This window comes from Rhagoletis zephyria, unplaced genomic scaffold (genome assembly GCF_001687245.7).
Source record: "Rhagoletis zephyria isolate East Lansing unplaced genomic scaffold, Rhagoletis_zephyria_1.1 Rzeph_scaffold_00009, whole genome shotgun sequence".
In the NCBI taxonomy this organism is placed as follows: Eukaryota; Metazoa; Arthropoda; class Insecta; order Diptera; family Tephritidae; genus Rhagoletis; species Rhagoletis zephyria.
In genome coordinates, this window is record NW_016157093.1 from 25,999 (window position 1) to 51,004 (window position 25,006).

Below are 25,006 nucleotides of genomic sequence, written 5' to 3' on the forward strand. Positions count from 1 at the left end.
TTTGTTCAAAATTTTCGAGTTTTTGAACGATTTCATAAACAAAAGAAAATTTGTAAATTGTATTTGTCAGCAGCTGCTTTCTAATTCAGGTTAAATAAATTATATTATTAAATACCAATGTAACAATCTTTGCATTATATATCAATAATTTGAAAAATTTAAAAAGTTGCTACCAAAAATGTCAATATAATAAAAAAACATTGCTCAAATTACTCGAAAAAATTCGAATTGCTCGAGCTCATGCTCGAAAATTTTCGAGTAATGAGCATTGAACAAGTGTGCGAGTACTCGCTGCTCATGATTCAATAATTAAAGGTTTGCTCATTATTGACATTAGACTTTTGACACTCCCTTAGCTGCCTTACAAAAGCTTTGCACACACACACGAACCCACACACAGTGCTTTGCTAAGGGAGCCGATTTTGTCAAGAGGGAACGAGAAAACTGCTTTTTGAGCAAACCTTTTATTATTGAATCATGCTCGCTGCTCATATACCCGGGCTGTTTGAAAATGTGCGAACAAAATCGAGAGCTCTACTATATACTCCGATAGCCAAGCAGCTATCAAGTCACTGGATTGCTGTAAGACTTCGTCAATAACTTCGAAAATAACTGGGTGTCAGGCCACAGAGAGTTTCAAGGTAATTTTGCAGCGGACGAGCTCGCGAGAAAGGGAACCACCCTGTCTGACGTCAACTCCTCTTATGCAGCGATCATTCCGTTATCTATTTGCAAGATATGGCTCCGGACATACTTCGTCGAGAAGGAAAACAAAATGTGGCCTAGCCTCGACAAGAAAATCTCCGACGCACTCATTCGGTTAGAACACCCTCTACTAAGGCTGGTGACCTGAATTATTAGGGGCCACTGCCTAATGGGAAGGCATGCTAGCAGAATGGGTTTACCGGCCAATGACTTATACCGTAGTTGCCGCGACGTGTTGCCTCCGGATTCTCCCCGGAATAGAACAAAAAAGCTCAGTTGCGTATGCTGGTGTTACCTCATACCGTGTTCCGGTCTCAATAGCCACAGAGAGTGGCAAAATTCCTACGTTCAGACTCAACTACCAACCCACTCAAACTTGTGTCATTACCGAACACCAGAACACGTACAAGCATGCAATCGCGATGCGCAAACCATTCACATCCAGGTTTCCGAGCTGGAAATTGACACCGAAGATGTATGTAGACGTCGCGGAAGATGATGTCACTTTTGAAAATACTATCAGACTAAGTGTTTACCAGCTAGGCTAGGTCGCACAATGCTGCGCTACCACACAAGACCCTGCTAGCTGCATACAAATCCCGCAGGCGGTCTATAGCAAACTAAGACGCTTAAGTATAGGCCATGGTAGACCTTCCAAAACGCTGCTCTCCAAATCGCTACTGGATTCCTCTTAATTTGGTTTATGCGGAGGCGCAAATATTGGTTTTCGTTTCTTCTGAATCTAGTGAACACAGTTATGACAAGTAGAGTTGTGTTCCAGTCCAAGTTTTACAGCATCGATTGCCACGGTCCAGTGTCTTGTTTGTAAACGGCAGTTAGGAATCCCCCCTGTTCAGTTTGATGAGAAATGCAGTACGCTTTACGGAGTAGGTGTGCCACAAACTGCTGCAGACCCTACAGGATAGTAGGTCTTTCCACTTATTATTAGCTACCATTTTCCAGTGCCGACAGATGCGGATGGCTGCCTATTCGAGAAAATAGCAATGCTGGTCCCTGCAAGCTTCGAGGCAAAAATTATGTTACACGCCTCTTTGTTGGCAAAAACTTCGGCCTGAAAATCCCTCCCCGAATTCGGTAGTCGAACATACTTTTCGATTTGTGGGTCAGTTAAAAAAACTGAAATTTCATTTTGGAGCTGTTCGTAAAAACATAGTCCTTGAATCGTTCAGTAAAAATAGGCTTCTTCCATTGACGTTATACGTACGTGTGTTCCTTCCACAGTCTAAGTTCCCTCAACCTCAGGGCACTCTGTGAAGCACTTTCCCTTAATAAAGAGATCAATCAATAGAAGATGACAGATGGCAACCAATGCTTCCTTTGGACATGATCTGATCGCCCCAGTAATCGCAATGCAGGGTGACCTTTGTACTCTACCTAACATTGTGTGTATATGTATACGTAGTTCATATATCTACGGCTTTCCACCAAGCCAGCGAACCGTATGCAATAACTGGGCGAATCACTGCCTTGTACGTCCATAGCATAAGATCAGGTCTTAGGGCCAGCATTTTGGCAGGAACACAGAGCACCATAGGCCTTTTTTACCGGTGCTTTAAATTCCTATAGATCAGTATTGACCCCACGATTGTACACACATGCCCAGCATGCGGCTGTGGTTCGTACAACACCGCGCACCTCTTTGCATGCCACATGCGCCCAACCCATCTGCCACCAGACGCGCTCTGTGGCCTACCGAGAGATATAACACATTTTTTAGGACGCAGACTGGATAATTCAGGGGAGCGAAGCAGGATTGAAAGCCAATTCGGAAAATAACAATGGCCGATGATATAACTCTAAGTAGATCTTCTCGACGGACGGTACCCTAAAATCTAAGGTAGCACTCTTTTGGCTTCTATGAATAAGTTTTGCTTCGTTTGCAATTCGCTAAATGTGCTGCTAGTTTCGGGGGACCCCCATCCCTCCAAAACTTGTAGATACAGTCTTGACGCGGTCTTGTTAGAAAGGCCGATTGAATAGGGAAAAATATTCCAAAGGCTTAAAGATATAATGGATTCTGAAACCTTCGAATGCTATCTCTAAAAGCATAACCGGTTTCAAAGATTCGTGTCATGGGAAATAGTTTGGACTAGTAACGAATTGTTTTTTTCTTCACATTCTACGAAAAATTGTTATGAGAGCTTTGTGGAAATCGAGCTTTCGTGGAAGTGAAGATATTGATAGATCCCACCGTTCCTGTTAACCGGCAGCCGGATTGCCGGCTCGATATGAATGTATGTATAGTTATTAGGGCTTTCAGCCGGTACCCGGATTCACAGATTTTGTGCCGTTTAACCGGGCACCAAAATATGTGGAACGGGACTTCCTCTATCCTACTCAGCCGCCCTGTACTAAAGCCTTAAACTACTCCTATGTTTTCTCTCTTTCTAGATGAATACCTTACATCGCCCACCTCATCGAGCGTTTCCTTGAGCACACCACAGCGGTCGTATTTTCCGCGGGGCATTATCAATCCAAACTATCCTGGATTCCAACATCTGGCGCACACCCTCTCCGAACATTTCATTGGTTGTACACCATCCGATTCGTGTGACAGCGATATGTCTGAGTGTGAAATGGAGTTGAGTGCTGATAGTTGTGAAGAACTGCCCAGTGAAGAGCAGCAAGTGGAATTGAACGTGAAAATGAATACGTACAACAACAATAATAACCAGAAGAGGTCATCAAGTCAAGGAAGTCAAGACACAGCATCAAGAAATGCAGACCAAAAACACCGACAACAATCAAATCTAATAGCCTACACAGACGATAATAGCAACAGCGCCAGCACGGACCACCCCGCTACCAACGAAGATCAGCAACACAAGTATCAACAGGAGCAACACAGCAAACTAGGCACCCTCATCGCCAATGAATTGCATGAAAACTTGCGTCAATTGCTTACACTAAATGTGCCGGATAACTACTCGGATGCCTACATTATAAACTCTGCAGACAATTTTGCTTTTCGTTATGATCAAAAGTGTCGTCTGGTCGCACAAATCTATGATGAGGGAACGCAGGTGCACGGCACCACACCAGATATTTTGTTGAAGAACTGTAATTTAAGTGTGGAGAAACTTTCGAAAAAAGAGAATCGTCCCGATTTGCTGCGTGGCGTCAGCCCACAGCCGTTGCGAAATCGCATCGAAGCGGCAGATGAGGAAAATACCAATGCCATCAATGAAGCCATTGACAAGCCACGAGAGATAATGCCAGCTGAAAAGGCATCTGGCGCAGTAGCGAACGTGGAACATAGCGATGCCACAACACCGGTTCGTTCGGGTGGTGAAATTTGTAAGGATGATGCTGTGGGTTTTGGCATAACACCGGTGGATATAATTGGTGACTTTGAACAAGAGGTGGAACGAGAATTTGGGCTGCTCGTAAGCGGTTACAGGCGATTGGTCGAAACGAATGATGAAGCAAATGAAGAAGTAGATGAGGTTGGCGAACCACAACCAATTGAAAAGGTAAATATCGAAATCTTTTTTTTAAGTTGATTTGAGTTTAAGTCCTCTCTCGTTTGAGCAAATAAGACCTCCATATACGGTACTGTGTATATGGACAAGACCCGACTGGTTAGTTTATACTCCTCCACGAGAGGAAAGCTCGTTTAGTACCAGGTCAAAACGCAGCCAGTATTGTTGGCCGCAGTACTCCGTTTTTCTTTAGCCCATGTAAGATATGAAACGTTTGCCTAGAAGTCTCATTTTAGCCCTTTGTTTTATTGAGAAGTTACAGAGCAGATTCTCTGAAGATGAAGTGTTGTGCTACAGTATGAAACATGCAGCGAATGTACCAGTGTCTAATGCCCCCTGAACACCGGAAAGTAGGTCTGTTCGCCCGCGGTTAGCCAGAATTAGTCAAACTAGGGAGGCCTGAAGCATAAAGACCTTTCACATAGAATCGAGTTTTCGATTTTAGTACAGCACTTAGCAGCTGCGTCGAAAAAATGTATGAAAAACACTCTCTTTGAAAGCCAAATTCTTTGATTCCTAGATCTAGGTAATTCCAAGGTTTCCGCTTGTTGAACAAATCTATCTGTGACATGCGACAGATCACACTGGCGTGAATGGGATCGCCTCAGTAATCGCGAGGCAGGCAGTACCTTGGAGTTGAGTTTGTCTCTCTTTTCACTAAAAAAAATTCGTGACGTATACAAGCACTAAACAGTTGAGCGGATTTTTTACTTATTATTCATTAAATAACTAAGGTCCTTATCCAAGTCTTTCACATATTTAGCTTTTTCTTGCAAGAATAGAAGGCACTACATATTTATTTTTTAAGTCACAGTTGGTCCTTACCCCGCATCCCTACATTGTCTTAACGGATTTTCACCAAAACTCAGATTCATATAAATAAAAAAGTAGTAAAGTACTTTGGATGTGCGTGCTATTTCCTTTTCTTTTAAAAATATTTAAAGGGCAAAGAGTTTTTACAGCTTTCAGTCAAAAAAAGAGGTTATAGCCATTCAAAGAAACATTTAAACATTTTCTTCTTAGCGATGAGCTACTCGCTCGGCTTATCAGGGACACATTACCGCTCACGAATTCCACTGTCCCAACGCTGTTCTTTAAAATCCATGATTCACGATCTTTCCAGTGAAGTATTATCAAGCCGCTTGTCCACTATTTTAAAGTACTTTCGTCCTACTACACACAACAAACTTGTGCAGCTATTTTCGATGAGAACAGCTACTACTACAATGGTTTTACGAGTTATACTGCCTACCTTGACAATAGCGCCTAAGGCCATTCTAGACGGAGTCTTTCCTGTGATTTGTGCCGGAAGTATTTTAGTTGTTCCACAAATGGAACAGATTCCAACTCTAGGTTGCCTTCGAGATTTTCTTTTACAGTATAAATTGCTGCTGAGCTTTGACTACTGCTGAGCTACTACTTTCCCTATCGCTTTGGTATTTTTGTTGAGCAGTCAAAGTCACACTGGACTACAGTGTTCGAAGTCTTATCAATTCTAAAGCAAAAATGACTTATCTGTTCCAGGTATCGGATGCAATGCTCTCGAGCGCAAAGGATCTCATTGATTCCGATAGATACGTTACTGCTCTGCAACAAAAAGGAAAAGAAGATCTTTATGCTAAAGTTGAAACGAGAACAGACGCAGCAGCTGCAACGAAACCAGATGGCACACAGGCTCCATTAATGGACTTTATGGAGGACAATAATGCAGTTGATTGGTCATATGGACGAGGTAGCGATTCTGAAGAAGTAAACATAACTCAAGTGAAAGAAGGGCATGACAGCAAATTGGATGATATAACCGATGTAAGCACCGTTAGCAATACGAGTAGCACGCCAGAAATACGACCCAAATATCAGAAGGCATCTTACGATGAACGACTGCTACCACCAGTAGCAATCGAATATAAACGCTGCCAACAAAGCACGCGCAACACACGCAAATCTACCGGCCAGAGTCATGAGAACAGAACAGAAAAGGCTACTAAGGCTACGGGTGGCAGCAAAATTGGAAGGAATCACTCTAAAAACCCTTTTGCCAATCGATTCTTCAGTTCGAAGCGGAGCAGCGGTGGTGGCGGTGGTAGTGGTGGTGCGAGAAATGGCGACAGATCAGCCGATAGCAATGCCAGTCGTCGACGCGAGGAGGCTGAAATGCATCAATATCAACAATTGATCAGCAACAAAGAGCTTATATCGAGTAACAGCCGTTATGCGAAAATGTCTGTTTGGGCGCAGTATTTGAAGAATTCGGTGGAAAATCATGGTGGCAAGTATGCAGGCACCGATCTGGCTTCACCAAGTGCTTTGGGTAAATTCAAGATCTAAACGGTGTTTGTGTGAGACATTAGGATGCATTCAATAATATTTTTTTGCAGATCTATTCGATGCTTATAAAATTGGCGGCGATTTCGATATGGAAACGTTGCAGCAACACTTAAAAATGGCAAAAGAAATTGAAAAGAAGGTGAGTACCTTAAATGAACAATAAAATACATACAAAGATGGGCAGCTTTTTTATGGAACAAGACAATTTTGAGGTTTGGCCATATTGCTTTTTTTCATATGTTTTAGCGGTTATGCAAAACAAGTACTACCCAGCGTTCGCACGCGCCTATAACAGCTTCTTTTGCATCCCTGTTATAAGGATCGACCCTCACTGCCGAATATACTATCGGCTTTCTTAATAGAAGATGATCACACCCTGGTAGATGCACTCCTAATACAAAAGGGCTCGACTGTGTATTAATTCAAGTTTTTAGTCTTGATCTGGACAATCACGCAAACTGTGCTCCGACGTCCTTCACCTTCAAGGCACAGACTATATTCCGTCGCCGTAGTCAGTTCAATCTAGTTTTTGAGAGAGCTAGGCTGGATTTACGTGAGGCGGTTCAACATTGCTTAAAAAAATCACTCGTGTAAATGGTGATTCAAAAATCGCTTGCCTCAAAGTAGACAGCAGGTCAACTTTTGCAGGCGATTATCGCCTGTCAAAAAATTACCTCATGTAAAGGCAACTTTAGGTGTACAGTAAACCAGTGTTGCCAACTTTTGATTTTCAAAAAGCTCCAAAATCTTGGAAAAAATCGTTTTACCACACTAAAAGAACCAATCAAAGAATGCTTTTTTCATAACAGTTTGTATTTAACAAAAGTAAAAAATAACAATATTTACCGTGTTTTTGGCACTTTGAGGTTAGGATATCTCACAATTCTAGTGCTAGAGAAATTGTGCGGCCAGATATGGATTCAGCACCAAAAAACGATGTGTTTTACTCCGCTGATTAAAAAAAAACAAAATTTGTACAAATAATTAGAAGAAAAACACTTAACTTACCTGCCTACAAGCATTTTCAACGCGAATAGAATTCAACAAGGTGGGTTTGCAACTTCAACTTTTTATCAATCATAGTTTTATTTTAGTGCATTTAAATTTGAAGATTCTTGTAAATTCAGTGCTGCCACAGCTTTAAATATTTCAAATTATTTCAGGCTTTAACTGTCTCGGAGAAGCTTTAGTTAAGAAAAATAAGCACTAAAAAAGGCACCAGGCATAAAAAAAGCACTAAATCTAGTGCTTAAAGCACCAAACTGACAACAATGCAGTAAATAGCCTGTTGTCGCTATTAAAAAGGTTTATGTCCATGCATAGCATGAGTACCAAATTAAGGCAAAAATTATATATAATTTTAGGATACAATTTTTTGGAGTAGATATTGAAAATATCCTTTTAAAATTTTATGCTTGAATATCATTGAAATTTTTCAATACCTATTTTTGAAAAAAATATATGTTAAAAGCTAAAAAAGATTTCCTTAGTTCTTTGTTACATGTTTGAGACAATTTATAGCCGGTGTTTTCTCCTTATGGCCTTAATGAATTCAAGCCAGGTCAGCTGTCACAGATTCTCCAGTTTGGAATTTCATCAAGGTACAGGGATTTAGATTTCAGTAGACAGCATTAATTATAATAAGGGAAGTTAGGCATTACGATTGATAGAAGACGAATGGAGACCTCACCATAAATACAGTGATTTTTTCAGCCACTTGCATTGCAAAGTTTATTTCTCTCAGTGTATTTTGCCAGCGCACTTGCTGATACATCGAAACATCTTTTTGGGTTTTTTATTAATGATTTACCTGTTCATATTTACCGTTGTCTTGTGCACATGATTTGCTTTCATTTGTTGATCCACAAGCGGCTTGAGCGTCACTAAGCCAGTATGCAGTGTAGTATGTGCTCGTACATGCCAACCTGATCAAGCAAGCTGGTCAGTTCGTCAAATCGACGGACAGACAGTGGTGAACCAACCAACCAGTCAGTTAAAAAATAAACAACCAACTAAACCGTTCGCAACGATTCAGTGCCAACACTGACTTCGACTGGCATACATACATAAAAACTTATTCATATATGTATGTACATAAAAAATTATAAAAATTAAACAAAAATTACACTGTGCTACAGCCAAAAAAAGACACGAATGCGTTATGGCAATTATGAAAGAGGAAGAGCTCGGGAATATTCTATCACCTGCGGCTTTGTTTCTAAAAGTCACACATTTGTTTACAGTGTATTGAAGTTTTCCGAAGTTAAGCTAAGTTATTTAAAAAAATCTCGTATGAAACTATATTTGCCATAAATCCTGCCGACAGTAAAATTTAAAGGCAGATTTAGATATTTTAAGCCAATATTTCGTTTTGACCCTTGTTTGGGTTAAATCAAGTAGTAATTGAAACTTTTCAACATTACTGTTGATTAAGGTGTTCGAGTATTCGCCTTTTTTATAAAACCAATATTTTATTTGGAAAAGATCAAAGCAAAATAAGTTCAAAGTTTTTTTTAGATTAAACAAATATAAAAGTTAGTAATCAAAAAAAAGGGAAAATTCATGTTTGGTCTTCTCTTAACTTTTTTAATACTTATTGCATTTTTCTGACTTTTTTCATATTTGGCTAGTGCTTTTGCCACCGTAGCCGAGTGCTGTGACGTTTAATTTCTGGGCCCAGCAACATCAAAAAAAGTTGTTTCAAATAGCGGCCGCGGGTGCGCTTCTGCTATAAAAAAGCCTTTTCGGAGGTGGAGTTAAAGTTAAGATCTGTCCATATGTGTCGCAACATCAAGAAGCAGAGCACGAAACACGTAGAAAACGTTTAAGCGGTAAACATTCCTTTATAGCGATCAAATATGACATACCTTTCAAATAACTCAAAATTTGTATTCAGAGGTCAAGATTTGTATGAAATGATAAAAACAGTTTGTTCGATAAAAAAAAATCCGGTTTATTCGGTATTCGAAAAACCCAGATTTCAGTAAAACCGCCTATAGATATTCAAAAAAAAAAACGGTAAATCACTCTACCGAGTCCCCATGAATGCCCCACTTTTCCTAGCATATCGCCGTGGGTAAAAAATGTATTTTCGAATGTGAAAGGGGCTGTATTACTTATTACACCGTGCGACAGTCAATTTTACACACAAAAAATCAATATATTCACAAAATTTGGGGCCAAATACTTGGGACTTTGAAATTTCTAGAATATGATTGAATAAACAATTTTTCAAAAGATTCGGTGCATTGTAGAATAGCAATATGGGTATCAATTAAAAGGAAAAATTCTGTAGAATAGAAAAAAATTTAAAATTTGGGTGCACCAGGAAGAATAAGTATTGAAAATGTCCTTTTAACACTTTATCCCTGAATATCCTTGGAAATTTCGAATATTAATTTTTGAAAAAAATATATGTCAAGGACTAATATGTTGTGGGATATGTTCAAAAGGTGTGAAATGAAAGTGCTTACTAAGTGGAACACACTGGTATTTAATCAAGGTATTTAATCAAAACAAACCACTTTGTGAACTTAGATGCGTCAGCTTATGTAGTTTTAATGCATTGACTGTCTAGACTCTGATAGAATACTTTTCAAGCTCTTTCATTTGATACCCATATTGAGGGGATTGAAAAATAAATATATGGATTACATAACCATCACCGCGTTATGGTGACAGACATTTTGAATTTGCAGTTTTAATTTGAACTACTAGATTTAGTAGGGTTAAAACGACCCACACGAGAAATATTAGGAAAACTTCAAAACACTTAAAAAATGTTACGTGCAGGGACAAAATTGGCATACCGCATTCACGTCTTTGTTTTATTTGTCTCATTTTGTTGCACAGTGTTATTACTCGAGCGACTCCGAACTCCAGTTGCTGTTTGCGCTATTGCATTTTGCTAAATTTACTGCTGCAACAGTTGCTCTCTAGCTTCGCAGCTGTAGTACTCTGGCCTGGCATGATTGTGGCACAGCTCAACTTTTGCAACTTTAGCTTATTGTTAACTTTGGGTTCAAAACATTGGTCGATTGGTCTTTTTGATCGCGCTTCGGTCGCTCTAACTAAACAATCGTCGTCAGACAGTTTGGCTACGATGATCGCGTGAGTCATACCTGCACGCTTGTTGAACGGTGGCGGCGTTTTGAAAAGTTAATAAAAATATTAACAACAGCACAAATATAAAAATGTAAATTAAATTAAATATTTTAATTTAAGTTTAGTGAAAACAATTGTGCTTCAAACCATAAATAAGCGAAACCTTAAGAAAAATGAAAGCTAGCAAGTAGAGCAACAAATAAAAGTATTTCTTTGTGCAATTGTACGTATAAAAATATTAAATAAATCAAAGTGACAACGGAAAACGGGTAAAACCATCATCCACAATGGATATGGAATTCGACAATGATTTTAGCTCACTGCCAGTACCACAAAAGCGACGACACTACAAAAAGGATTCACGTTTTGTTTTCGATTTATACACTTTGTGTTATGACGAAAATGAAAGTGTCGACACAGTTGAACTGTTCACATCCATTGTAAATAACACAGCTGCAGATAATTGGTCTGAGAAGGTACTTATATACATACATATATATGAAACAAAAAACAGAATACAAAAGTAAAACAAACAAAAAATAATTATAATAACAAAATTAGCAAAACGAATTAGCTAGGAAAAATGAAATACTATAAAGCAAGTAATAAGAAAAAAACCGAACAGGAAAACAAAGAACTGTAAAAAATAATATTTAACCTGCGATCATGTGTTAAAGCATGTTTAAAAGCGAACGAAAACAATGTAGAAAAATTACATAGCTCATGACTAGGCTATAACAATTGTTGCTCCCTCTCCACAATCTTCTTACTGCAATCAGACTCTCTTTCGAAGGTAAGGGTAGGCTGTTGGTAAGAAGGAAGGACACAGAGGTGGAATGAACTGGTTTAGCTGGAGACATAATTTAGGTTAGGATAGCTCAAACGAGTTGTTCTTGTTAAGAGCTCACTCGGTGGCCACAGAGCCCATTTGTGGTACCCAGGACGAGACTTCTTCAAAAATACCGATCTTTTGACGAATCCAGTGATACAGTACCAAAGTCCTCCAGGTCTCCGAAGAAATAATGAATAAAAGTTCGTGTCTCCAGCTTCTACAGAAATTCTTTTACGCAGCTTGAACTATGGAAGTCGTGTGACCAATACACCAGGGTACCATTAGTATTTCTGTGAGAAGTTTTATGGTCCTATTAAATAGTCTCTGACAAATCCATATCCTTCGGTAGCCAAATTAATCCCTATACGCTGCTTGTGTATGGATTAGCCCCCCTGCTGTTGGAAGCTGCTTTGTCTTCTGTCAAGATGTCTGTATGTCAAGAGTTGGTATCATGAAAAGGAATTTTGATGTACCTTGTGAAGGTATGGCCTGGATGGTTGCCTTTAGGGGCATCAGTCGATTGAGGCTTAGTGCCGTCGACCTGAAACTTCAGAAAACCCTATAGGAAAACCTTTAGCGGCGTCATATCGCACGTACTGGCTGCTTAATTCACGTCAACTTTGCGAGCGATAACCGTGCCGTCAAATCATGCATGCAGATTGTCCATTGTGTGGCACGTAGCATAATCCTGCTGAAAGCACATTTGATCCCCATCTATGTTATTGAATTTGGGCAAAAAATTTCAGTTTTATGGTTCTGCAGCGTTGACGGTTAATAGCCTCATCAACATCGCTTCAGCATATTGGCACAACCTCCATAGAAGTACTGGAGAAAAATCCTTCTTCTTTGGCGCAACCCAGATGTTAATTTTTGTTCTCAAAAATAAAGTGGTCACCTGAATAAATATTTGCCGAGAAGGGCCCAGCATTCCATAACAATGGATGAATGAAAAACCGACAGAGAAGAAGTCTTCAAGGAGCGGCAGGAGGAGAAGATCATATATGCAGTTAGTAACAAATTTTTATAGATTTTGCCCAAAGAAGACCCAACAAATATATATTTATTAAGAGCCGCCTTCTAAAGTACTAAATAATAGGCAGACGCCCAGAATAGTTCCTCCACATGATTACAACGTATGCGGACAAGCAGGCAGAAGGCAGCCCCTTGAGCTTGACTCTCAGCGAGGAGGCTTAGTGATTAGAGGAAGAAATTACACAACTCACGCCTTCAAGAATTTTAAATGGTTGTTCAGAAATATATACGTAAAAATATATACGTAAAAATGCATGCGGCTCTGCCCAAAATGGGTGGAGAGCTGTCGTTATTTCTAAGATGTGAAAAGTTAGGTATTTCTATGTAGAATCGAAGGTTATGTGCGGCTTATAAAAAAATAACAATTCAGTACTAAGTCAACATTTTCCGTCCAGTCTCCCGACAATTTTCCTATGAATCGTTTATGAAAATCCAGATAAGCGACAAAAACCGTAACAAAAGGTCACTTATATGTTTTTGGGGTCGCTGAACCCGAATCCGGGGTCAGTTTGGTCTCACTTTCCACTTAAATTCGTGGAATCGAGAGTTAAAATTTGCAGTAAATCCAAATTTTCATTTAAAATTTATTTTTTTTTAGGCTAATACAGCCTTACGCTAGCAAGTCATGCAGAACAATTTTTGTTTATCGCTAGCTAAACAAGTAGTTAAATGCAGTAGGTCTTAAATTTATGTATCCACGTAGATACGCATGTGATTGTGTTTACTACCGTGAGTAATTAGGTATTTCTCACCAAGGTGACGAGGAAGAGCGCATGTATGATTATGATACAGATACATAAACATTAGGCTGCATCACTCCCCATACAAAAAAAAACATCGGCACTGTTTTTCCATTGGAATTATAAAATCTGTATAAACAAAATGTTTCGGGAAAATATTAAGATTTGAAAATACCTCCAAAAGTGTAGTTTTTATGAATAAATTTTTTTTTCAAAAAATCCCCTCAAATGACAAAACGAGTTAAGCTAAATAATTTGCATAAAAATAAAAAAAAAATATTTTTAAAAATTAAAAAAAAAAGTTTAACGGAATCGTGATAATGAAATGAAATGATGCTGTTTTTAAACTTTTTTCAAAGATTGGTATAAGAAAAACTTGAATAACTGAACCTAAACTTTTCCGATTTAGACTTGTGAGGTATAATTGGAAAGGTATTTCTCCCCTTTGTCCTTTGTTAATGAACTCATTCAAAGGATGAAAACGAAAGGTAGGATGAACGAACATAATTCAAAGTTGAATTAAGATGTGTTGGTATTAAAAAAAAAAAATTGGGACACGAATGACTTTTCTTGGACAGAAATAAAAATAGTGGGAAAATACCTTTCTACTGAGATCCGATAAGTATACATCTGAATAGTTTGGGCCCAGTTATTCAAGTTTTTCGTAAATCAATCTTTGAAAAAAGTAAAAAAAAAGCATCAAAAATCTCATTATTACGATCCCGTTGAAAAGATTTTTAAATATTTTTGTGCAGATTTTTTAAGCTTTTTTTGAGGGGACCTTTTTCAAAAAGTTCTCTAAGAAACTATTTTTATTCATAAAAAACTCCATTTTTGGAGGTATTTTCAAATCGGTCGAGCTCACTTAAACCTAAATTTTTTTCGAAATATTTTGGTGGACGTCTTAAAATATAATAGATTTTGTAATCCCGGCGGAAAAACTGCAAATTTCAAAATGAATTGTACAATTATGTACGCGGTGGTCCAAAAAAAAGTATAGTCGGAATTTTAATGCTCTCACTCCCTAGGATTGTTCTATACAAAAAAAAAATTATACCCCCGTTTCTTTTATTTTGAAATCAAAAATCATTTGGAGGTCGCACTAAGCGCTCAAAGTTTTCCATGTATTTTATTAAGAAAAACAAGTTTTCTTTGTTTCTCTTCAGGAGACCTTCAATAGCAATACCTAATTGTCTATTTAACCATTTTCTATTATTAACTATATTTTATATGACCCCTGAAAACCTCAAAAAATGCAATTGTGGCATTCATAAAAAATCGCTTATATTAAAAAAATGCTAAAGTAAACAATTGGGTATCATTATTGGCAGTCTCCTGAAAAGAAGCAAAGCTTTCTGGTCAAAAAGGAAAAATTTTCAAGAACTCTATAACATCTCTACGACAACTTGTTTTCCCCATATAAAATCCATGGAAAACTTTGAGCACTTTGAACGACCTCTAAATATTTTTTGATTTCAAAATAAAAAAAGCAGGGGATTATTTTTTTCGGTATGGAATAAACTTAGGGATAAGAGCATTAAAATTCCGCAGTTACTTTTTCACATTTTGAACCACCCTAATGTGCATACATACACGCATAAGCACCACATAATAAGTATCAATAACATAATTCTTACATTCTTAACTGTTTACGATTGATTACAGCAGTCCGTTAGTTAAGTAAACTCAGAATTGCACCAAGGTTATTACTTGCATAAAACGGCAATAACTCAAATTTATGTTATTTCCCAATTGAATGTGAAATAACAAAAATTTGCTTTATTTCATTTCTCGTAGAGCAATAAGATCAACTTTTAAAGTTAACAATTGAAAAATAAAGCAAACTAGTGCACATAGGTAGTCAGTCACCCAGTGACATTTGACAAAAAGTAGTACATGAACAAGTCAAATGGACGGAATTGTAAGTACAAAATTTTGAAAGTGACGTCGCGCTCGCGTCCTCCGCCACCCTGCCTCCCTTTCGCAATTATGCACTGGTGGCACAATAGCCGTTTAGAAAAAAGAAAAATAATAAAATTACTAGTTCACTTCCAAAAACTAATTTTTAATGTCCAAGTAATTGGGCGGTCGCTGTGGTGTAGTGGTTTGCAGTGCGCGCTATCACTCCGCAGGGCTTGGGTTTAAGCCCTAGTCAAAGCAACATCGCAAAAAAAAATTTTAGAAAAAGGTTTTTTTCTTAACAGCGGTCGTCCCTCGGCAGGCAATGGTAAACCTCTTTCTGCCATGAAAAAACAGCTTCTCATAAAAATATAATCGCCATTCCGAGCCGGCGTAAAACTGTAGGTTCCTCCCCTTTGTGTGACAACATCAAGGCGCATACCAAAAATCGGAGGAGAAGCTCGGGCAAACACTAACAGATGTGTAAGCGCCAATCTTGTATTATTAATTGGAATTATTAGTGAGGAAAGTGACGATAATGCAGAAATTTCAACTGAAGACAAGACTCAAAACAATGCGAACAGGAACGGCAACCTTTTTTTATCATTCAATTTTCTTAGTTGATAGCTTGAGGTTTTGTAAGAATCAAAAGAATTTACAAAAAGTCTTTTATTCAACAATTTTATTGAGCTTCAGGCCGTTTTTTAATGAAAACTATTGTGGAAAATTAACATTAATTTATAAATGGTAGAAGGGATAGCTATTTCGGAGATCACCACATCTCCTCATCAGACTTCTTCAGCGGGATTCGAACCGACGATCCCAACTGATTCAGCCTACAGCTGGTTGCCTACGCACTGTGCTAAGTTCGCCTTATAAACTGTTGTTGCTTTTTCCACTTTTTTCATGTGAACGAACTACAATCAAGCGCACCTATTCCGCTGCAATACACGAACGTTCGCCACAATGCTTTTTCGGTAATTATTAAACATTTGCCAATGTAATTAAAAACGCGAAATTTTGTATGTAATTTTTGGAAATTTATATACTGAAAAGATTTTGGGTGCACTTTGAAATGGAGGCCCCCGAGCCCATTTTTAGGTGCGAGAGCCTTCTAGTTTTTGAGCCTACGCAGAAAGAAGTTCCGCCCCTCGTCTCCGACAAAATAGAAGGGAGAATTCTTCTGATTAAGGGTTATGATTCTGAGCGTGGCACGATTTTTGAATATTTGTGGCGAAAATCTATTACTGGGAATCACGATTACCCATTCCTAAAATTAATTGGCCTAACAAAATACCAGTAAAAAATTTGAACACTAAATATCTTAAGAGCTAGAAGGCTCCCGTACTTAAAAGTGGTTATTTTTCAAAAGGCGGAATCTCCAGCTTTCCAACGGTATAAAATTTACCCCAAAAATGGGGGTATTTAAACAAAAGTTAGCATACAATTTTTAACACATCGATACTTTTTAGTATTCCGATACTTACTTAGTACATGCCAAAAAGTATCGAGTTCTCGATACTACATACTTGGTACTCATGAAAAGTATCGATATTCTGTGCTCGGTACTCGTATCGTTCTGTCCACTAGCTAATCTTCGCACAAAAACCTTTTCCATACATTTTTCTACCACTGGTTCCTGATTTATAAATTGGTCTTATTACTGCGGTTTTTAACTGCTTGGGTATCGTTTGACTTGAGTTAGACTTAGATTTACAAGCTTCGTTATCACAGGGGTTATCACAGATGCGTTTCTTTTAAGATCTTTGGGTCTTATACGGTCAAAACCAGGACTCTTATTCTCATTAAAGCTTGACATAATATCAATAATTTCCTCCTCATTTGGTTCTTCCACATAGATAGAGATTAATGTTTTAGATTCTAACGAATTTATGATCTTAAGATCGCAATTGTGTATTGCATTTTCTACGCCTTCATTAAATGTGTGCATAAAAATATCACATATGCTTTTCATATAGTCGCCCACGAAATCTTTAGCGATAAAGTCATTTAGACTTAGATTTTTTCTTTCAAGTATTCCGTTGAATACTTGCCAAGTCTTCTGTATACAATCTGCAAACTTCTTGAAATAAAATTAATTTTCATTCTTCTGAATCTGTTTGCTCACATGATTCCTGAATTTTTTATTCTATGTCTACTTATATTTTCCAAGAAGAGGGTTTAGATTTCAATTTTTTATAAAGTACTTAATCTGAAGAGCGATATATACCAGAGAAGCGCAGCGAGTATGATCAAACTGAGTATATTCCACTCACCATCCATAATTTGTTCTATTTATATGCATTCATGCTTATTGAAATGCCCTCGAACGTCATATCCACCCATTAGCAAGAGGTATCTATCATACTTATATTTATAATGATGACACGATTAATCAAATAAATCGGTTATTTTCATTCGAATGCTTTTGATTAATCAATTAACCGATTAATCGATTATTAATTTTTTTGCCATCACTACATATTTAACAACATGCCTGACCCGCGCAAATTTCAAGTCTCCTTGGCTTGATGTGCAAAGAGCTTAAGGAAATAAGTAGGATTTATGTGAACGCATGTACATAGAGTGGTCCAATTTTTGTATGGGGAGAAAAATTTTTCCTTTGATATTTGTAATACCTATTCCAACTTTCAGTTTTCTACTGGAACCAATACAGAGTGCTCAATGATCTCGAAATGCGCATTAGATCGCTGTAAAACTGGAAAAGATATTTGTGATCTTTATAAAAAGCTACAGTTGGCATGACAACTGAAGCTTTTGCGATTTTTTTAGATAATTTAAATTTGAAATGTTCTTAGGATACTTAATCAATTGTTTGATTAATATATCAAGGGCTTATATTCAATACCCTCTATCTACATTTTTCACAAAAATGAGATTCTGATATAAAAATCCTCCTAAGACTTAACTGTCATCGGTGATGTTAATGCTGACCTTATATCACGCTTGACACAAGAATTTACTTTTAAATTGCAAACTCAGAATTAGCACCAGTGTTGACAGGTAAGACCCAGACGAGTTCTAACATCACAAAGTTGTTTTTGTGAAAATTGCAGATAGAGGCTATTGAATATAATCCCTCGATATGTACCCAATACTTCTAGAGTAAAATATGAGCATAATGAGCATCCTGTAAATTTATACATAGAAAAGTTTACTTTTATACTTATACTACATATATATACTTATACGTATACTTATAAGGTTTGGGACCAGCACCTCTTTCGGCATGAGGAAAAATTTTGGAAGGTGCCCCAAACCCTATCGTGGAAAATTTTTTTTGCACCACTCTAATGTACATATGTACATACATATATATGTACATGTATGAAAGAAAATACCCTCCAGTACTGCTGGCGCCAATCGCTACTTTTGAACCTCTACTTCACCGACTCCTAGGAAAGTAGCTACTCTATTAACCCGTGGTAGTGCACATGGTAGTGCAGAGTCGAACCAGTCGAAAGCAGAATAGCGAAAAATTACGACAGAGGGCGCCCATAAATCACGCAAGTGACTACTTTAGTAACTCCCGGTAATGCAGAGAAAGAGCCGATGGTGACTACCGCCTAGGACATTGCCTTGTAAAAGTAATCGGTGAAATACACTGCTAGTAGTCGGTCGGGAATTGACGGAGTTTATCAGGTGGCTACCGATTCAGCAGGCCTGTAGTCGCGTATGGATAAATATTGTATATGTATATGAGTACACACATACATAAGTAGATATGAATAGACGCACCAGAGTACATATGTACATAAATACATTACGTCGATGTTTTTGCAAAATCGCCCATCGCCCAATTGCAAAACCGCCTATCTTACGGCACTCAAATTTTATAAAAGAGCGAAAAAACGGTGTATTCTTTGAAGGAATTGCCTTTATAGGCGGTATTTTCTCTAGCTATTACTTTACAAATCTGTTGTTTTAATAACGATTTTTATGCATAAATCTCGATGTCTGGAGTGCAAGGTTACCAAATTTAATTTTTGCCACAACGGTGATTTAAGCGGTTTTGCAAAAACATCGACGATATGCATGTACATATAAGCAAACGCAATTTTAACATGCTTTGGTAAAAACAACTATCTGCATAGCATTGCCCTAACTAGTTGGCGAAAACAGCATTTACAAATTTCGGGTTGAGTGAAATGATTCACATGATTCCACTCATGCAATGAATATTGTAGATCAAACTCCGTTGAGCTGAGGATCAAACTTGTTAGGGATGATATGAGTATGATGAGGGATCGTATTCATAAATATGGCAACTTATGTCGATGTGCATATGCGTACACCCAAAAAAAAACGTCTCTTAATTGAAGAAATAAAAGCAGTCGAAATGAAGAAAAATGGGAATGAAACAGCACTAAAGGAGTTTTATCCTCTTTTCATGCCCAACATTTTTTCAAAATGATAGATTACAACCACGGTTCCATATTTTCGTGTACGTTTTTACACATTCCAAAGAAAAATTACGCATACGGGAGAAGTTTTTACTCATTCGGAAGAATTTTCTACCTTAAAGTAAGGAAAGTTTTTCTTTGATCCAGAGATGGATTTTTGGTTCAGTGTACATCAGAATTTGCTGAGTGGCGGGGAGTATCAAAATAGGTACACTTTGCTGATCACTGATATGTACATACCGGTATAAGTAAACATTACAATCCTTAATACATTACTAAATTACTTAAAGATATTAAGTATTTCCTCCTAACAGTTTTCACTGAAACTTGAGTAGCAACCACTTCTAATCTTAAGCGTGCTTATACACTAGTATGAATCGCTGCACGATCTTCAATGCATTTGTGCAGCGAAGGATAACATCTGTTCAAGGCACACCCCAAGAAATGAACCAAGTACCTGATAACAAACGTTCCTACATGCGTATGTATGCGCCTAGTTAAGATCAGGGTGGATTTCACAAGTTCCTTGCACGGATTTGCTTCTCTACATGCATATATGTATGTTTGTGATGTCGAGTACCTGAATGTTAACAAATGCATACATAATTATAGGTGTGTGTGTGTCTCCATGCACCATCTTTTGGCAGGGGGTTTACACCGTCGGCATGCGTTTGTAAGGAAAATAGTATTGAAAGACATGAGTGCGCGAACACTAGAGTGATCCTTTACTGCTGATGTGTTTTATTTTGATTTAAGCAATCATTTTTGTTATCCTGTTTTTGTGAATTTTCTTTTGAAAATGCTAGATAAAATAATTTTCGATCTTAAAAGTAAATTTCGTGGTTTAAAAAAATATCGAAAATGTGCACAAGCTGATAGTGATGAAGTGGATGGTGCGGCATGGATGTTTCCGCGCGTTTACAAGCCAACAACAACAACGTTAACTACCAAATTTATTGAATTACCGGTGCTGAACAGCGATATTGAGGCGGAATATCTGTTAGACGTATTGGATAAATTTATACTTGTAACTGATCCGCATGTAGCTGAAGGCAAACGATTTAGTGTAGGTTGAGCAAATGCATATCGAGGGCTTATATTCAATACCCCTATCTGCAATTCTCACAAAAACTACTTTGTGATGTTTGAACCCATCTGGGACTTACCTGCCATCTCCGATGTTAATTCTGAGTTTGCATTTTAATAGTAAATTCTTCTGTCAAGCATTGCACAAAGGTCAGCATTAATATCACCGATGACACTCAAGTCTTAGGTGGATTTTTATATCAGAACCCCATTCTTGTGAAAAGTGAAGATAGACGAATTGAATATAAGTCCTCGATATATATTTTGGAAAATTCGGGACATACATACATGTGTACATACGTAACTGAAAAAGGACTAAAAGACCAAGGTGAAACTATTTATATAGGAAAAACTGTTCTCAATATGTGAAAACAAATGATGTAGTAATTAAAAACATAAAAATTGTTTTCTTTTAATTGAGATTTGTGCATTTAATTACAACAAAATGCTTTTTCAGTTGCCGATTGTCTGAGCAGTTGAACTATTTAATCGATATTGAAATAAAAAAATGGGCAAACCCAAGAAACAAAGTCTCTAACGTTAGAGAAATATTTTGATTTTACATTAGAATTCTAATGTAGTTCTCGAATCGAAATTCAGGTTAGAGAACTATGTTGGAATTCGAGAAGAGAATGATTAGAAAAGCGCTAGACATTAGAAACCAATTAGAATTCATTGTTAGAATACGATTAGATACATATCTAACCTCATTTCCGATATGTAGAACTAAGTCCCCTTTGTGTAGAGAATGCTATAATTCTCGACAATTTCTCTAATCGTCTCCTAACCTTCCACCTTAGAGAAACACATTCGCTTTCAAATCGATCTCTAACCTAAATGTTTGTTGGGACACCAAACGTGAGTTTCCACATACAGTGGTGTGAAAATAAATAGCGATATTTTAACAAATTTTGGCTATTTCTATTTTGTTTATTTAATGTTTATTCGGCCCTATGCTGAATATTATCATTGTCATCGGCGACGATCATTAGCACATCAGTAAAATGACTAACGTTAGCCGCATCGTCACTTTTACTGACGATGACGGTATTCAGCATAGACCGAATTTTTTATGAAAGCTACCTCTCTAAAAAATCTATGTTAGTCCCAATTTCAAACTTTGTGCAATAGTTTGGAAAATTCGACAAATCGCTCATTTACTACAATAGTGTCGTACTTCAAAAAGTGAAACTCGATATAAACGGCTTTAAAGTTTTAAATTTACATACATATAGGTATTCCCATAGTACAAATGAATACATATTTTGTTCTAGTGAGATGCTGGTAATAAATACAGCTATACAAAACAGAGAAAGATGAGGTAGCGGTAATTTCTGCATACTCAACTTAAAATTTATATATTGTGGATTATGACACTATTGATAAATGAGCGATATGTATTTGTATTTTGCGGCAGGTGTACTTTGATCGGTGCGCGGCCTCTTGCACTTAAAATAAAAATACATATTTTCAAGGCTTATAATTGGCCCTTTAAAAAAACATCTTTTCACTATTACAAAAGGATTAAAGGAATACATATAAAAATTTGAACGCAACCCAATGTACATACATACCTACATACATATGTATTTATTTAAATATGTATTTCAATTCGCAATCTCTATCGTCAATCATAACATGAATTTGTTTTATAAAATCTTTGATAATTGCTTAGTTAGCTTGACAATTTCAAACGATTTTTGCTCTGAAAATGTTATGAATCCTCTGTACTTAAGTTAAGTTGCGTTAAGTCCAAGCAATGCACTATGGAAAATTTGACAATTGTTATTTTGCAACAATTAATTTTGGTGAAAAAATGTAACCATTGACGACCGAGGGGTCACTTTTTAAATTGTGGTTTAATTAAAAAAGTTTGAGTGCAGTTTTGTTCTTAATATTTGTACTTATTAAAAATAAAAACTACTTATATAGTGGCTATTTTTGATTTTATTTGTTGGCAAATTATATCAGGTTTAGTAAAAAAATTAAAGGTCTAAATTTCCTAATTTGTCCGCTGCAAAGTTAAAAGCAGCACCGTTGGCAGCAACAAAATTGTAAACGGCCTTTTTTTTCCTCACTTTATTGAGTTCCCTCCTCCAAATAGTAAATAGTTCACAACTGACCGTGTCAAGAACAAAAAAAAATTGATTAAACAGACGGCAGCGTTGATCCGGATCAACTCGGGAATTAACTGCAGTTGATCCGGATTAAGTCCAAGTTAATCCGGATAATCTCTGCCATCTGTTAAAGCTTTAACATAAACATTTTTATAACGTACCAATATTTACAATGAAATGAACTGCAGAATTTAAGATAATGGGAATTCTACCGAGACCTTTTCTTCCCAATAAAATAGATAATAATTATTTTCGGCCTCTACTCAAAACACCTAATTTTGCACGTTCAACGGTATAAAAGCTTAAAAAAGTATTAATTACACTGCCCAATAGTGGATTGGCTCTAATTTTCGAGCACCTAGGGTTTAAAAGTACCGAAAAATGCGTGTTTGGACATTTTCAAGCCTCTGTAAAACAATAAATTGATGCGATATATTTGTCTGTGTGGGAGGATATGAAAGCCTAAAACCAGAAAGCCATTTCTGAAAAAAATCGCCAAAAAACGCCCAATTTTTTTGTTTTTTATAAAATACATGAGATCGGCTTAACAAATCTTTTATTTTAAAAATGAGATCTATGAGATGCTATAACATAGTTTTTAAAACCAAAAACGAATATAATACCTTCAGGGTAATAATAAATACCGCAAACCACTTATATAATAGTGATATACAACTATTTTTTAAAAATACGCATACTTTTTATTATAACTCATATTAATTGATAAGTCGCACATTGCAAATTTGACATTCAGCGGGAGTTGTACCAAATGGAGGTCTAATATTGCAAATGTTCGATATGCCACAATAAAATCGATAACAATAAAAATTGTTGCCACATCAAAACTAAAGCTCTAACTCCACAACCTACTATTCAATGGTAGCGCACAAAAAATTGACTTGAAGTGCAAAAATCGCCAAAGGCGATTTCTAAATTTTTACGCGCAAATATCAAAAAAAAAAATCGCCAAATTGGCGCTAAATCGCCCAATCTGGACACTCTGCTAAACACTGCCCCCTAATACTCAAAATCCAAAAATTATAGTCCGAATACTGAAAACAATTCGAAAGCTTTTTTTTATAAGAGTACGCACGACTTTTTAAACTTGTTTTGCCTGTTTTTGATCACTTGTGTGAAATGAATCTGAGGCGCTGAAAATTTCTTAGGAGGCTGAAATTGAAGCCAAAACCTTCGTCTAAGAAAAAATTTACTGCAATTTTACAGCCGATCCTTATAGGATTTGTCACACACTTCATTTCCACTGCTAGAGTCCTTGCCCATAGGTATTTGGTGGCTAAACCATGAAACCGCGAGTTTTACTTCAAAGATTGGTACAGGGATTTCTGCAGTATTTTTTTTTTTTTGATTATGAGTATTAAAGAGCAGTGTTTAGGCTTTCATATCCTCCCATACAGACAGATGTATTGCAACAATTTGTTGTTTTCGGTTTTCGGCACTTTTAAACCAAAGATGCTCAAAAACAAGAGCCAATCTAATATCTTTAGGGTCAGATTCGGATTCTACAGTAAACATCCAATAAGAATCGGCTGTAATATTTTAGTCAACATAACAACGATAAAAGTTTTTCAATAACATATCACATTTCTTTTCCAATACTCTATTGAAATGAATATTTGTTATTTTAATTATTTAAAACTGTCCTGCTAGTTACTGAATTTCCATTAGTCTTGGAAAGGCGGAGCTCATCCTGATATGTATAAAGTGTTTTATGTCCATATCCTTTCGACATTTCATTTGGGCTCCCTCAAAAGGTCAGGTTTCTGCTCGTAATCCTTGATAGAAATCTTGGAAACTAAATATTGTAAAGCGATAAAAAACGAAATCAGTTGCTCTATACTGCTGTAAAACTGTTATGGGAAAGATATGTGGCCTTTCTTCCAGGGTAATATATTAGCATACGAAAGCATAATCATTACAATTTTGTTATACGGGACTTACTATGTAGAAAAGTCTACCCGAGTTAAAAAGATAGAAACCAGGCAAAGAGCTGCTTTTTTCCGAAACCGCCCAGCTCTCCGGATATCTGTTGACATTGAGGGTAACGTTAGCGCAGTAAGCCCGACATCAGGCCACGAAGATCTAGATTTTCTTTCATTCGGGAAACAGATTGAGGCATTCTAAGGCTGACTCCGAACGGATCTTTTTCTGCACGCATCGCTCTAAGTGTTGAATAGATTTCCAATGAACAAGTCACGGATGGATCGAAATTGGATGG

The 25,006-nt window shown here is 37.0% G+C and overlaps 1 protein-coding gene across 2 annotated transcripts in view; it reads left to right on the forward strand.

Annotated features, from left to right (window-relative positions):
- LOC108358094 (uncharacterized) overlaps positions 1-25,006 on the forward strand; it is a 50,526-nt gene that overhangs the window by 15,314 nt on the left and 10,206 nt on the right. For both annotated transcript variants that reach the window (XM_017609243.1, XM_017609252.1), the window contains exons 4-6: positions 3,118-4,199; positions 5,733-6,519; positions 6,587-6,675. In XM_017609243.1, coding sequence (XP_017464732.1) covers positions 3,118-4,199; positions 5,733-6,519; positions 6,587-6,675 — 1,958 coding nt within the window. The remainder of the gene's footprint in view (positions 1-3,117; positions 4,200-5,732; positions 6,520-6,586; positions 6,676-25,006) is intronic.